At 45.1% G+C, this 16,707-nt stretch overlaps 1 protein-coding gene and 1 non-coding gene across 2 annotated transcripts in view; both read right to left on the bottom strand.

Annotated features, from left to right (window-relative positions):
* Positions 1-16,707, bottom strand: part of UBAP2 (ubiquitin associated protein 2) — a 136,985-nt gene that overhangs the window by 8,316 nt on the left and 111,962 nt on the right. The window contains exons 17-19 of the mRNA XM_010385759.2: positions 7,017-7,056; positions 4,691-4,847; positions 3,758-3,827 (exon numbers count right to left, since the gene is read on the bottom strand). Coding sequence (XP_010384061.2) covers positions 3,758-3,827; positions 4,691-4,847; positions 7,017-7,056 — 267 coding nt within the window. The remainder of the gene's footprint in view (positions 1-3,757; positions 3,828-4,690; positions 4,848-7,016; positions 7,057-16,707) is intronic.
* On the bottom strand, positions 5,505-5,585 carry LOC115894098. The gene has a single exon (XR_004054143.1). It is a non-coding gene; the product is annotated as a small nucleolar RNA SNORD121A (small nucleolar RNA).

The raw sequence follows: 16,707 nt of genomic DNA, 5'->3' as shown, positions 1-16,707 counted from the left end.
TAAAATAAAAATAAAAAACTCACATAAAGGAAATCAAATGGTTTTCAAATATATATAAAAAGGATGTACAATCTCATTAAAAACTAGACTGATGGACCATTTTTCTGCTCACATACTAAGAAAATATGAATGTTTAATAACACCATTTTGAGGAGGCAATGGTGTAACAGGACATTTTATTCACTGCCAGTGGGAGGTAAACAGGGTCGAATCACTATGCAGGGCAATCTGGAAATGTGTATAAAATCACAAATGCCTTGCTGTTCCATATCGTGGACTAACCCGCTACACACAGCTACACACATGAAACAACATAGGTAGGTTATCAAATGTAACATTCTCTGTGGTATCAAGACTGAAAACGACCCTAAAGCAGAACTGTGGGGAAAAACAAAACAACAACAAAAGCCTTACGTTTCAACATGGAAACATCAAAATACACTTGTGGGGATACACAAGCGGGGAAAAAAAAGTTGAAGGACACTGTACATAAAATACTCTCATTTACGTACCAAGAGAAAACGATAAAAAGGGCAGATGACGGCCGGCGCAGTGGCTCATGCCTGTAATCCCAGCACTTTGGGAGGCCAAGGCGGGTGGATTACGAGGTCAGAAGTTCGAGACCAGCCTGACCAACATAGTGAAACCCCGTTTCTACTAAAAATACAAAAATTAGCTGGGTGTGGTGGTGCGTGCCTGTAACCCCAGCTACTCAGGAGGCTGAGGCAGGAGAATCACTTGAACCCAGGAAGTGGAGCTTGCAGTGAGCCGAGACTGCGCCACTGGACTCCAGCCTGGGCGACAGAATGAGACTCCATCTCAAAAAAAAAGGGCAGATGATAACGGGGAAAATGACTATATGTACGCACTGCATGTTTAGACTTCTATTTATTAAAAGAAAAATCATCTAAAGGATTGAGAAAATGTAAGGGTAGAGCCAAGTAGATGAGAGACAGAAAAACTTTTCATTGTAAATTGACAAGAATAGCAGAAGTAGATCAAGGGATACGTTTGACCTTTGGCTTTTTTTCAATTTAAAATTTGTAGTTTTGATTTTTCTCTAGAGGGCAGAATGTGCATGACACATCAGAATCGAGCCTGCTGCAAGGGGTGGGCCTGCAGAGTCACTGAGAGGTCCTTGCCCCAGCCCAGGGCTTCTGCAGAGCTGTGGAATTCACTTTTACAGGGAACAAGGAATATTTTGGGCTACTTGCAAATTAGAAGTTGAAATACTGAATCTACTGAGCAAAACAAACACTAATTTAGGTTGCAATATAAATTCTTATTAAGCTATAATTTTTCTGGTAGACATTCATTTTCTATATGGGGATTGTTTTAAACCTATTTGAAAAGCCAATTCAATGATACATCGTATCTAATTATGTACCGTTTTTATTGCCTAACATTGTATACTATGTAATTTATTAATGTTTTGTATAACATTTAAAATTTTTATTTCAAAAAGTAAAGCTTTATACTTTCATCGTATGTCAGTTACCATTTGAAATATTTTACATATATTAACAGTTAATGTTCACAGCCATGCCATGACTATGATGTATATACTATTATCTCAGTTTTCCAGATTAAAAAGATAAACAGAGGCACATAGAAGTTAGTTAACTGACCTGCCCATTTTTACACAGGGAGTAAGGGACAGAGCAGGCACACAAACCCAAGCAGTCTGGTTCCAGAGTCTGTATTTTTATCTCTAAGCCGTTCTGTCCCTGAGAGCTATGTCCCTGCATGCCATAAGATATACCTACCAGAGTTTTTCTAAATAGTACTCTGTGATTAGACATTTAGGTTCAAAACTGTTGTTTTCTTTGTTTGCTGTCTATGCTGAAATCACCTCACCACAAAACTCTTTTTTATTTGGTAAGATATAATGTAATCTGAACTTTTTGAATATAAGAAAAAGTTCTTATATTCAAAGAACTTAATTTTATATTCAAAACTTATATTCAAATAATTAAGTTTCTATTAATTATTGAAGGATGATCTATTATTGTTAATAATAAGATTTGTAGAACATAGTATAATTTTGAACTTCAGAATGTCACTTTTTTCCCCAAGTTTGTTGTGACTTTATAAATGTTATACCAAAAGCAAATAATAAAAAATCACATATTCCTGTGGTCAACCCAGGCACAAAATTTCCTTCATGATTGTTTTGCATTCTTATTCTGGCTTAAATAAAATCTATTTTTAAAAAATTAAAAAAAAAAAGAAAAGAAAAACTTATCATTGTCTATCTTTCTATAACTTTTAAGATGAAATATTATGAACAAACAGTTGCCGGCTGAACAACACAGGTTTGAAATGCATGGGTCCACTTACAGGCAGATTTCTTTTTCAACCCAATGCAGGCATGCATAATTTGAAAACACACATATTTGGAAGGCTGACTTTTCCTAGAGGTGGGTTCCGCAGGGGCAACAGTGCGACTTGAGAATGTGCAGATTTTGGTGTAGGCAGCGGTCCTGGAACGAATCCCCCGCAAATATGGAGGGACAACTGTATTAGCAACGTCACAGTTCTGTCATGCTGACAAAGTATGGAACCCACTAGATGAGGCGATTCTGGCTGTGGTAGGTTGGAATACATGATCTGGAGTGTTTTTTTGAGGAGATGGAGAGTGCAGCTCACCATGAGTGCAGGAGCACTGGGTTCCCAGGCAGCAGTGGCACGGACACAGAGGGCAGCCCCACGGCGCTCCTGCTGAGGTCAGCTCACGGCTCCCATGAGCCACATAGGGCAAGGGCAGGGGCAGGGGGACAGGCAGAGGTGTCCACACTGTGCTCTACTTTGAAAGTGGCAGTTTGTGTGTTTTAGAAAAGATTCTGTGTAAGGTTTGACTTGGAACATCAGTGTGTGAAAGCCACAGCATTAGCCAGATCCAGAGGAAAGGACAGCATGTCCCTTTTCCACCACCTCACTCTGCTAGTGAGCTGCTGCCTTCTTCAGAGGACACCAAGTTCATCAGTTTCCTGCCTCCTCTGTTCGTCTGCACCCTAATCCTTCCTCCCGGCCTGTGGACCTGCCTACTCCAACCTCACCCAACACCTCCTGCTGTCCAGGAGCACGGACATTTTGTTAATCCAGGCACCTTTCTATCCTCCCAATAGAGGTTCCAGCCTCTCCTAAGATTTCATCGGATGCCCTCTACAATCCACCTCATCCTCTCCATCTCACTACCATTCACTCCACAAGCCACCACAATCTGGCTGACACCTACCACTTAAAACCATGCTCACAGCTCCACGACCCACTGAGCCACACTCAATAACCATAATCTAGGGCTACTCTTTGGCATATGAGGACACTTCCCAGCTGGTGCTCCCACTCTGGCCTCTTGCCTGGCTTCTTGGCAGTGCATGTTTGCTTCCACCCTCTAGACTCCCTTCTCCAACATCGATCTTCTCACAATCTCTGCCTCTGAGTCAGGAAAGAAGGCACAAGGAAAGATCAAACAGCAAATTCCTGGGAGCAAGGTCACCACCTGACAGTCCTGCCAATGACAGATGAGGTCTGGAGCAACGATTCTTCCCAGGTGCTACAAACTTAGAAAGCAAGATGTCCCCAGATGGTGCCCAGGAAATCGGAGGCTCAAACCAGATCATGCCATCAAGACATTTCAGCCAAGCAACTCTAGATTATCAGATACTAAAAATCAGACTGAAGCTCCAGCTGCATCTGACTAAGCTCCAGGCTCCCTAAGCATGGCAGAGGAAGAGGAAGCCGCGCAGACACTTACTGTGTGTGACGTGCTTGAGGAGAGGGCTGCGTGCGCAGAGGAGAGGCTGCTCTGGTGGCTGGAGAGCGAACTAGAAGACAAAACAGAGCGCCGTATGTCCACCTGAACAAGTGATTCCAGATGAACAAGACCCACGTGGCTCAGTGAGCTAGATTCAAACTTGTCCCTAGTCCCTAGCGAAGGACCAGCTTCAGACCCCTCCTCATTCCTTATCCCCAAAGAGCCCAGTGATGGGGTCCTGATGGATGGGAATGACTCGCCATGAGGTCTGGAAAACTCCAGAGCCAGCTTCCCTCAACGACATCCATTTGCTCCTCAGATGGGAAAACTGAAGACAGAGTTGCACTAAGAACATGGTCATCCTAGACAACCCCATTCAATCTGTGAATGAGGGATCAAAGTTCCTATGCTCAACTCCACATGCCAATTCCCATCAAATCCACTTTTGCTCCTGGTTAAAGAGTGATGGAGAACACTCCTCAGAAGACACAGGTAGCAATGCCACCCATTTTCCTACACCTTGTTCTAATAACATCGCTTCTTCAGCCATGGAAAGTTCAGGCCAGACACCTGCTCAGAAATCCATCATTCTCCTTCCACCTCACAGACACGGGCCCAGCGATGCCCAGAGAGTCTAGGCTCAGGCACCCTCTGGAGGGCGAAGTCAGGTAGGAGGGTGCTGCTGGCCTCACCCTACTCCCAGGGGACCCAGTGCTCTGTGCCAGCAGAGGTGGTCCAAGCAGGCAAGGTTTCCCTATCTGGTGGCTTTAAGCCACAGCCTGGCCAAAACCTACGCTACAGTTGTAACGCAAAAGCCCAGGACATAATGTCAGAGACAACAAGTGTGCTCTGTTCATGGAAGCAGCCTTCTACAGGAGCTCCAGGACTTTGCCCCAAGGTACTTCTCACTCTGGGCCCACACCCTCCCCATACCTGCTAAGCTGAGAGAGAGGGCTGCTGGTCAGGTCGCCAGTGTGCGGGGATGTGGACGGCAGAAGTGCAGTGCAGGAGGTGGTGCTGGGCAGGGAGCTCACAGACGGGAGGGCAGAGGGAGGGCCTGTTGTCTTTGGAGCAGGAACGGATGAAGTAGCTGTAAGAAACAGATCTGTTTATTTCTACAACCAATCCTAAGTATCTGAAAATACGCTCAATATCTTGTGACATGTCAGCCTCAGTTGAGACATCCATAAAGTTACATTCCCCAGGAAAATGCCAAGCATGTTGCCAGACAGCCCCTTGTCTGTCAAACAACACTATCAAAGGACACACCATGGTCAGGTGTTCAAGATGCAGCAAAGAATAGAAAATGACACCTTTATAATCCAATCTATCCTACATGGGGACATACTTTTTCCACCTAAAGGAACCTAAGCTGTAGATGCAGCCAGAAAGAAAAACGGGTGCTGAGCCTAATATGTAGAATTATAACGTGAGGCAAACTCCTCAAAGGGCACAGCAAGGGGGAGTAAGAAGCTGACAGGTGAGACCACCTACACGTGCTTCCGCCAAGTCAGGCTGACTCTACCAATGCTCACGGCCAACGTAAGGTAGACAGGGGTTGATGCATATGTTGTACAGAAACACAGATACCTAACATCTCCAGGAAGAACACACATCTACTGTCCAACACCTATTTCCAAATGCACAGTGAGCATTTCCTTGGTATGTGCTTGAATAGATGAATCTCAAAGCACACAAATGAGCTTCGTAGGCTTCAGAAAGAATGTGGAGACACTCAATCCTAGCTGTGGAAAGACTCAGTTTCAGTGCTGTCCACACATACAACTCAGATATGTGCTTGGAAATAAAACATCATTGTCTTTTCCAGTTAGGAAGGAGGAGCAACCTTGACCCTCCTAAAACCCAGGGAAAGCACTTGAGTCTCTAAAGGAAGGGCAGGTCAAAAACAAACACAAGCAATGAAAGGGTCAACTTACACCTAGGTCAGTTCTTACAGAGGCTTTCTTTTTATTGGCAGTCTATTCCATATATAAACCCTGTTCATAGATAAACTGTATAAAGACACGACAGATAAACCTCACCTAAAACTAAGACCCCAAAAGGTACAGCCCTGGGCCTTCTATTACGATGCTAACAGCTTCACAGGAAGCCTCTCTCAAACAAACAAAATGGGGAGGGAAGGAGAGGAGGAAGTGAGGGAGAAGAGAGTATGGGAAATGAAAAGTAGGTTAATGTACACTGCTTCCCAGATACTTTAGTTCTCGACCCATGCCTAGACAAAAGAAACCTGCCACTACCACTGCTAGAGTAAAAAGTTCCTCTGTCATCCAACAAGCTCAGAATGACCAACGAATCTCCAAACAGACTTGGCAGCCCAACAATACCAGCAAATGTCAAACTAAAATCCTGGGGCTCCAAATCTGTCATTACAGTTTCAACTAAGGCTCACCCCGGTCTGCTTAAGTTCAATATCCGCACTCCCAGGAAATCCTATTTAAAGAGAGTCTTTCTGGCTTCCCCATCCATTTGCCTTCCTGAATAAAGAAAGAAAACTACCATAAACAATCACAGACAAGCTGGTCAACTACAGAAAAGAAGCAATTAACGGATTTGCCTGTACTATCTTAGGTAATCACTGAGCTGTTGGAAGGGGGCCTCATTTTCTCCCAAATGTCCACAGTGAACATTTCTCTCTCTTTCTAAGCAATAGTCCTTCAGGTCCTAAAGACAATGAGCCTATCTTTCCTGAACAAGAACAGTAATTTTTGCTTTAGAAGCACTTTTTTTTTTGAGATGGAGTCTTCACTTTGTAGCCCAAGCTGGCTCAAGCAATTCTTGTGCCTCAGCCTCCCAAGTAGCTGGGATTACAGGCACGCACCACCACACCTGGCTAATTTTTCATATTTTAGTAGAGACAGAGTTTCACCATGTTGCCCAGGGGGTCTCAAACTCCTGAGCTTGGGCGATCTGCCTGCCTTGGCCTCCCAAAGAACTGGGATTGTGGGCATAAGCCACCCAGCCTGGCCCAAGCATCTTTAAGGTGTGTACTGTACGCTGCACTTGTGGTGCAGTGTGATTAGGGCAGAAGAATATGAGACCATCACCTCCCTCTTGCTGTGGCTAAGACATTTCTAATAATACCACAGCCAACACCTGTTCCAAAAAAAAAAAAGCAAAATGGCTGCTTTTTAACGAATGAGCCATTGACCAACTGGTGTTTTCCACATCACTTGAGCTATCCTTTTCCTCTGTTTGGTTGGCACCAGCCATGACAAGAGTAGCTTGCTGGTATACTTACTGTCTAGTGTCTGCTGACTTCGACCACCACCATGTCCATTCTATAAGGAAAAGAAGAGAACATAAACTTACAAAATGAAATCATTACCTGGATGGCTTTTTATACTTTTTATAACATGTAGCTTAATCAGGAAAAAATGATCTCTTTTATTGTATTTTTTAATAAAGGGGAGGTAATACAACAAACTCTCATACAAGAATAAATATGCTTAAAAAAATTTTTTTTCACCTCCCCAGGTTCAGGTGATCCTCCCACTTAGGAGCTGGGACTACAGGTGCATCCTACCATGCCTGGCTAATTCTTGCATTTTTTGTAGAGATGGGGTTTTACCATGTTGCCCAGGCTGGTCTCCAACTCCTGGGCTCAAGCAATCCTCCTGCTTTGGCCTCCAAGAGCACTGGGATTATAGGCATGAGCTACCACACCCAGCCCCAAATAATTTTTTTTTAAAGATAACTTTTTGAGATGGTGTCTTGCTCTGTCACCCAGGCTGGAGTGCAATGGTGCATCTTAGATCACTGCAAACTCCATCTCCTAGGTTCAAGTGATTCTCCTGCCTCAGTCTCCCAAGTAGCTGGGACTACAGGTGCGCACCACTACACCAGGCTAATTTTTGTATTTTTAGTACAGATGGGGTTTCACCACGTTGGCCAGGCTGGTCTCAAACTCCTGACCTCAAGTGATCCACCCACCTCGGCCGCCCAAAATGTTGGGATTACAGGTGTGAGCCACCATGCCCAGCCAAAAGATAACTTTCATACTAGAAATTATCACATTTTATATCATTAGCAAAATGATTCTGAGATAAAAAGAGATGTTTCCTTGAAAGATGGCTTTTGTTAAGTGGGTTGGGTAGAGAAAGGGTTACGGCAATGTAGGCCCAAAAAGAGCAGAAACTGAAACCAACTGGTTGGTGCTAACCATAAGGCATCTCAGTGGAATTAACACACATGAAAAACGCATCTTACAAGAATGACGTCTGCCTCCACAGACTGAACAGGGAACATAGGGCATGGAACAATAAACATCAGAACCGGCCGGGCGCGGTGGTTCACGCCTGTAATCCCAGCACTTTGGGAGGCTGAGACGGGTGGATCACGAGGTCAGGAGATCGAGACCATCCTGGTCTACACGGTGAAACCCCGTCTCTACTAAAAAATACAAAAAACTAGCCGGGCGAGATGGCGGGCGCCTGTAGTCCCAGCTACTCGGGAGGCTGAGGCAGGAGAATGGCGTAAACCCGGGAGGCGGAGCTTGCAGTGAGCCGAGATCGCGCCACTGCACTCCAGCCTGAGCGACAGCGCGAGACTCCGTCTCAAAAAAAAATAAAAATAAAAAAAATTAAAAAATAAAAAAATAAACATCAGAACCTACAAGGCTCAAATACTGTCCCAAGATTAAGAGGAACATGAAAAAGAGCTAAAACAGATTCTTTCTTACAAATTGCAAAAACACCCTAAAGTTGTTTCCTCTGTATCAACTCAGATCTTATAAAACCTCTGCTCATGAATATTACACTTATTTATGATACTCTTTGTTCTACAAAAAGTTATTTTTTACAAGTTATGTTTTTACAAGAAATATAGAAAATTAAACAGAACTACTAGGAAAAAAGTAAGTTAAAATAACAGGTTACAGTCAAGGAAAGGGAAGCAACATACCTCACCAAATACATAAAAGTAGGAAGAAGGCCAGGCGCGGTGGCTCACGCCTGTAATCCCAGCACTTTGGGAGGTCGAGGCAGGTGGATCACGAGGTCAGGAGTTTGAGACCAGCCTGGCCAACATGGTGAAAACACTTCTCTACTAAAAGATACAAAAAATAAGCCAGACGTGGTGGTGCACGCCTGTAATCCCAGCTACTCAGGAGGCTGAGGCAGGAGAATTGCTTGAACCCCAGAGGTGGAGGTTGCAGTGAGCCAAGATCACGCCACTGCACTCCAGCCTGGGCGACAGGGCAAGACTCTCCCCTCCAAAAAAAAAAAAAAAAAAAATTGGTAGAAAGTAATCACAGGTCTAGTTTTCTGCCTCACCCTAAAGTAAGGTTCATGCCCCACTAAATATACTTACATGATGTTGAACATGGGCATCCTAAACAACACACGCCCTGACGTGTAAAGGAGTCATCTTTAAAACACACCAGATTTAAAAAAAGCACAGAAAAGGGGAATAGAAAAGAGGAGACCTGAGGAAGATTTCATTTCAGCTTGAAAAAAAAAATTTTTTTTTTTTTTTTGAGACAGTCTCGCTCCGTCACCAGGCTGGAGTGCAGTGGCACAACCTCAGCTGACTGCAACCTCTGACTCCCTGGTTCATGAGATTCTTCTGCCTCAACCTCCAGAGTAGCTGGGATTATAGGTGCGCACCACCATGCCCAGTTCATTTTTGTAGTTTTAGTAGAGGCGGGGTTTCACCGTCTTGGCCAGGATGGTCTCGATCTCCCAACCTCGTGATCCACCCACCTCAGCCTCCCAAAGTGCAGGGATTACAGGTGTGAGTCACGGCGCCCAGCCTGAAAATCTTTTTTTTTTTTTTTTGAGACAGAGTCTCGCTCTGTCGCCCATTCTGGAGTGCAGTGGTGCAAGCTCCGCCTCCTGGGTTCACGCCATTCTCCTGCCTCAGCCAGGCTAATTTTTTTGTATTTTTAGTAGAGACGGGGTTTCACTGTGTTAACCAGGATGGTCTCAATCTCCTAACCTCGTGATCCGCCCACCTCGGCCTCCCAAAGTGCTGGGATTACAGGCATGAGCCACCGCGACTGGCCGAAAATCATTTTTAAAACACAAAAGATAGACAAACTGATACAACAGAGGGCCACATTATTTGGGATGGGGGAAATTCTAGGCAAAAGAATGACAAGAGGCCAGGCGTGGTGGTTCACGCCTGTAATCCCAACACTTTTGAGAGGCCCAAGTGGGTTTATCGCTTAAGCCCAGGAGTTGAAGACCAGCCTGTGCAAAATGATGAGACCCCGCCTCTACAAAAATTAAAAAATTTGTCGGGCATAGTGGCATGCACCTGTACTCTCAGCTACTCAGGAGGCTGAGGCAGGAGGATCATCTGAGCCTGAGATCGAGGCTGCAGTGAGCTCCGATAGTGCCACTGCACTCCAGCCTCGGTGACAAAGCAATGCCCTGTCTTTAAAAAGAAAAAAGAAAGCAAAAGTAAAGAAGTATCAAAGGGTCAAGAAATCAAAATCTGCAGGAGAAAACAAAATCAATCAGCTCAGCAAGGAATGAAATGAGCAGTGATGTGGGCAAGGAGAGTGAGAGGTGACATTAAAACAGGAATTGAGATGTCCGGGAGATGACAGGGATTGATATGTGGACACCATATGGTCTGATTTCTGTTTTTTGTTTTGTTTTGTTTTTGACCAAGTCTTGCTCTGTCGCCCAGACTGCAGTGCAGTGGCACAATCTTGGCTCACTGCAACCTCCGCCTCCCAGGTTCAAGCAATTATCCTGCCTCAGACTTCTAAGTAGCTGGGATTACAGGCACCTGCCACCACGCCTGGCTCATTTTTGTGTACATTTAGTAGAGATGGGTTTTCACCATGTTGGCCACGCTGGTCTCGAAATCCCGACCTCAGGTGATCTGCCTGCCTTGGCCTCCCAAAGTGCTGGGATTACAGGCATGAGCTACCGTGCCCGGCCTTATTTATGCTTTATTAACAGTACAGATCAGTACTTTTGAAAAGTATTTTCTGGATTAATAGAAATATTCTATGTCTGCATAGTCCTACACCATAGCCACTAACCAAATCTGGCTAATAAGCACTTAAAATGTGGCCAGTGTTAGAGGAACTGAATTTTTGCCTACTTTAATTATGTTTATATAGCCATATGCAGCCAGTGGTTGCCACAATGGAAAGTACAGAAATAAACATTGTGTTAAAAATGGCAGATGAGGCCAGGCACGGTGGCTCACGCCTGTAATCCCAGCACTTTGGGAGGCTGAGGTGGGAAGATAGCCTTAAGTCAGGAGTTTGACACCCACTTGACCAACATGGAGAAATCTCATCTGTACTAAAAATACCAAATTAGCCAGGCGTGGTGGTGCATGCCTGTAATCCCAACTACTCGGGAGTATGAGCCAGGAGAATTACTTGAACCTAGGAGGCAGGGGTTACAGTGAGCCGAGACTGCGCCATTGCACTCCAGCCTGGGCAAGGAGCGATACTCTCTCAAAAAAAAAAAAGAAAAAAAAAAAAGAAAAGAAAAGAAAAGAAAAGATCAAGAATACATAGCTTTTTTAAAATGAGTAAACCCAGAAAGACAAATAGCAGGTGAAAAAATGGTAGCAACAAAATTGTCTATATGTAGAAGCACACAGAAGATGGTAACTGCCTCAGCTGATCTGGAAAAGCCAAATCCTAAGCCAATAAGAGAAAACCAGAGAACAATTCAATCTGTGTCTTCAAAGAACCACACCATACACCTCAGTATTGGATCGACACCAGCAACTTTGCAAGCAGGAGTGAAGATGAAGCAAAATGTAAGAGGACTGGTTTAAAATATGCACACATGCAGATTCCCTGACACCTCTGCACAGCAGTATGACTTCCTCCTCCCGTGAGATCTACACATCATCAAGGGGGTAACAAACGGCCAGGGTACTATAGAAAATGAAGATAGATCAAGTCAGTGTAGACAAAATGAATAATGATACCAGCCTTCTCTTCCTATTAGGTGCTAAGGACACTGACAAGACAGTGATATGCCCTACAGGAAAGAGACGAAGAATATTCCCTGAGCAATCCAAACGAGCTCACCTATGATACTCTATACCCCTTTCCATTGGCTGATAATCATCAGCTGATTTACCAATATGAAGAATTAGAAAAGGAAGCCAGATGCAGTGGCACATGCCTAAAGTACCAGCAGCACACACCTGTAGTCAAGCTACTCCAGAGGCTGAGGCAGAAGTATAGCTTGAGGCCAGGAGTCCAAGGCCAGCCTGAGCAACACAGCAAGACCCGTGGTCTCCTTTTAAAAATAAATAGGCCAGGCGCAGTGGCTCAAGCCTGTAATCCCAGCACTTTGAGAGGCCAAGGCGAGCGGATTACTTGAGGTCAGGAGTTTGAGACCAGCCCGACCAACATGGTGAAATCTCATCTGTACTAAAAATACAAAAAATTAGTCAAGTATAGTGGCACATGCCTGTAATCCAGCTACTCGGGAGGCTGAGGTTGCAGTGAGCTGAGATTGCACCACTGCACTCCAACATGGGCGACAGAGCGACACTCCATCTCAAAAAACAAAGCAAAACAAAACAAATAAATAAAGGAGACAAGGCCGGGCGCGGTGGCTCAAGCCTGTAATCCCAGCACTTTGGGAGGCCGAGACGGGCGGATCACGAAGTCAGGAGATGGAGACCATCCTGGCTAACACGGTGAAAGCCCGTCTCTACTAAAAAAAATACAAAAAACTAGCCGGGCGAGGTGGCAGGCGCCTGTAGTCCCAGCTACTCGGGAGGCTGAGGCAGGAGAATGGCGTAAACCCGGGAGGCGGAGCTTGCAGTGAGCTGAGATCCGGCCACTGCACTCCAGCCTGGGCGACAGAGCGAGACTCCGTCTCAACAAAAAAAATAAAAAAAATAAAAAAAATTAAAAAAAATTAAGGAGACAATATCGCTACAGATCTCAGAAACATTAAAAGGACAGGAAAGAAACACATTGAAGTTTTATACCAGTAAATTAACAACTTAGATGAAATGGACAAATTCCTTGACATACACAAATAACAAAAGAAACTGAAGCACAGTAGTTCACACCTGTAATCCCAGCTACTCAGAATGCTGAGACGAGATAATTGCTTGAGCCCAGGAGTTCACCACCACCCTGGGCACTGTAGCAAAACTCCAGCTCAAAGCAAAAAAAAAAAAAAAAAGTCTGAATAGTCCTTGACCAATTGAAGGAATTGAATTTACAATTACAAAACTCCTTGCAAAGAAAACTTTTGGCCCAGACAGCTATACTGGTGAATGCTACTAAATATTTAAGGTAGGAAGGAGAACAATCCAACATAAACTCTTACTAAAAAATAAAGTGAGGCTGGTGGTGATTAAAAAAAAAAAAAAAAGTGAAAATTACACTGCATGGTAGCACATCAAGAACTAATGTCTAAAACTAGGGTAGAGAATCAACAAGTAGCAATATACAGAGGGAAAAGTCTAACGAAGGTTCAATTTAACTGTGGCTGGGGTGTAAATAAGTAAAATTATCTGGCATGCAGTTAAGAATATATAGTATCGGCCGGGCGCGGTGGCTCAAGCCTGTAATCCCAGCACTTTGGGAGGCCGAGACGGGCGGATCACGAGGTCAGGAGATCGAGACCATCCTGGCTAACATGGTGAAACCCCGTCTCTACTAAAAATACAAAAAACTAGCCGGGCGACCTGGCGGGCGCCTGTAGTCCCAGCTACTCGGGAGGCTGAGCCAGGAGAATGGCATGAACCCAGGAGGCGGAGCTTGCAGTGAGCTGAGATCCGGCCACTGCACTCCAGCCTGGGCGACAGAGCAAGACTCCGTCTCAAAAAAAAAAAAAAAAAAAAAAAAAAAAAAGAATATATAGTATCAAGCTGAGGGCGGATGCAGTGGCTCACACCTGTAGTTCCAGCACTTTGGGAGGCCAAGGCGGGCGTATCACTTGAGGTCAGGAGATCGAGACCAGCCTAGCCAACATCGTGAAACCCCACCTACACTAAAAATACAAAAATTAGCTAGGTGGGGTGACATACACCTGTAGTCCTAGCTACTCGGGAGGCTGAGAAAAGAGAATCATTTGAACCTGGGAGGAAGAGGTAGCAGTAAACCAAGATCGCATCATTGCACTGGGCAACAGAGCAAGACACTGTCTCTCAAAAAAATAATAATAATAATAAGCCGGGCACAGTGGCTCATGCCTGTAATCCCGGCACATTGGGCAGCTGTGGTGGGTGGATCACCTGAGGTCAGGAGTTCAAGACCAGCCTGGCAAACATGGTGAAACCCCGTCTCTACTAAAAAAATACATACATACACACACACACACACACACACGCACACAAATTAGCCAGGTGTGGTGGTGGGTGGCTAAAATCCCAGCTACTCAGGGGGCTGAGGCAGGAGAATCACGTGAACCCAAAAGACGGAGGTTGCAGTGAGCCGGGACCATTGCACTCCAGTCTGGGCAACAACAGCAAACCTCCCTCTCAAAAAAAAAAAAAAAAAGGCCGGGCGCGGTGGCTCACGCCTGTAATCCCAGCACTTTGGGAGACTGAGACGGGCAGATCACGAGATAAGGAGATCGAGACCATCCTGGCTAACACGGTGAAACTCTGTCTCTACTAAAAAATACAACAACAAAAAAAAAAACTAGCCAGGAGAGGTGGCGGGTGCCTGTAGTCCCAGCTACGCGGGAGGCTGAGGCAGGAGAATGGCGTAAACCCGGGAGGCGGAGCTTGCAGTGAGCCGAGATCTGGCCACTGCACTCCAGCCTGGGTGACAGAATGAGACTCTGTCTCAAAAAAAAAAAAAAATATATATATATATATATATATGTATTTGTGTGTATACACACACACACACACACTACATTGTCAGGTATGTAGTTGTTTTGGGGGGTTTATTTTGTTTTTTGTTTTTGTTTTGAGACAATGTCTGGCTCTGTCACCCATCCTGGTGTGCAGTGGCGTGATCTCGGCTCACTGCAACCTCCGCTTCCTGGTTCAAGCCATCCTCCCATCTCAGCCTCCCAAGGAGTGGGACTACAGGTGTGTACCATCATACCTGACTACTTATTATTATTATTTGTAGAGGCAGGGTCTCATCATGTTGCCCAGTCTGGTTGTGGAATACTGGGCTCAAGTGATCCACCTGCCTCAGTCTCCCAAACTGCTGGGACCACAGGCATGCACCACCACGCCCAGCCACTTTTTGTATTTTTTGTAGAGACAGAGTTTTTTGTCATGTTGCTTAGGCTGGTCTCGAACTCCTGACCTCAAGCAATCCACCTGCCTCCACCTCCCAAAGTGCTGGGATTCCAGGCATAAGTCACAGGGCCCAGCCCAATATGGTTGTTTAGATTATGTAAGAAATGTTACATGATGAGCTTCTCAAAAACTTACGCTGAAACAAAAACAGCTTATCATTGGCCAGGCGTGGTGGCTCACGCCTGAAATCCCAGTATTGGGAGGCCAAGGTGGGCAGATCACCTGAGGTCAGAAGTTCGAGACTAGCCTGGGCAACATGGTGAAATCTTGTCTCTACTAAAAATACAAAAATTAGCCAGCATGGTGATGGGTCCCTATAATCCTAGCTACTCGGGAGGCTGAGGCAGGAGAATCACTTGAACTCGGGAGGCAGAGGTTGTAGTGAGCCAAAATCACTCCACTGCACTCCAGCCTGGGCGACAGAGCAATATTCCATCTCAAAAAAAAAAAAAAAAGCAAACAAACAAGCTTGTCATTGAAATTTCCATAGTTCAGATGGTTTTTCTTGTTTTAGTGCCCATCTGTCATGATACAGACTCCAACTTATTTCTGTCAAAACGTCTCTGAAAAGGTAATTTTAATCTGTGGATATTCCGGGCTGTGGAACGGGAAGAGAAGAAGGGAGGGAGGATGATCCATCAAGACGGCCAAGGCACACAAATACTTTTCTGAATGTTTAGTTGAAGGGAATGATGAAAAAGACAAAACATGGAAAGTTCCATTTCACTCAGCTAATATGTTCCAAGATTCTATGCCTGTTTGTGATTTTATGTCTTATTAGAATTAGAGTGGCATAACCTCAGAAAACATAGCCTAAAAACATTATTTGATTTCCTATGCTTTTTTTTTTTTTTTTTTTGAGATGGAGTCTTGCTCTGTCGCCCAGGCTGACGTGCAATGGCATGATCTCCACTCACTGCAACCTCCTCTGCCTCCTGGGTTCAAGCGATTCTCCCACTTCAGCCTCCCGAGTAGTAGCTGGGACTACAGGCACGCACTACCACATCCGGCTAATTTTTGTATTTAAGTAGAGACAGTGTTTCACCATGTTGCCCAGGCTGGTCTCGAACTCCTGACCTCAGGTGATCTGCCCACCTCAGCCTCCAAAAGTGCTGAGATTACAGGAGTGAACCACTGCGCCCAGATTCCTATGTGTTTTTAATGCTCTCAGCCATTTGTGTGCTTTTAAGACAAGATTCCTTGAGATTAGCCTGGGTAACATGGTGAAATCCCGTCTCTACAAAAAAATTAGCCGGGTATGGTGGTATGTGTCTGCAGTCCCCACTACTCGGGAGGCTGAGGTTGCAGGGAGTTGTGATCGCACCACTGCACTTCAGTGGGTGACAGAGCCAGATTCTGTATCAAAATGAAGAAGAGAAGGAGAGGGAGGGAGGAGGAGGAGGAGGAAGAAAGAGGAAAGGAAGGAAGGAAGGCAGGGAGGGAGGGAGGGGAGAAGGAGAAGGAAAAAGGTAGGAGGGAGGAGGGGGAGGAGGAGGGGGAGAGGCGGAGGAGGGGGGAGGGAAAGGAGGGAGAGGGAGGAAAGGGAGAGACAGAGGGGAAAGAAGAAGAAGAAAGAAGAAAAAGAAGAAGAAGAAAAGGAGGAGGAGGAAGAAGGCGATGACGACAAGATTCCTTCATTCAAATGCAGTTAAGACATCGGACGCATGCAGGCAGATTTAATATAGGAACAACCACAGTGTAGTTGTTTCTTTGGCTCTAGA

This window comes from Rhinopithecus roxellana, chromosome 16, assembly GCF_007565055.1.
Source record: "Rhinopithecus roxellana isolate Shanxi Qingling chromosome 16, ASM756505v1, whole genome shotgun sequence".
Classification (NCBI taxonomy): Eukaryota; Metazoa; Chordata; class Mammalia; order Primates; family Cercopithecidae; genus Rhinopithecus; species Rhinopithecus roxellana.
Note: the sequence above shows the minus strand (reverse complement) of the source record. Positions and strands in the feature narration are given on the sequence as shown.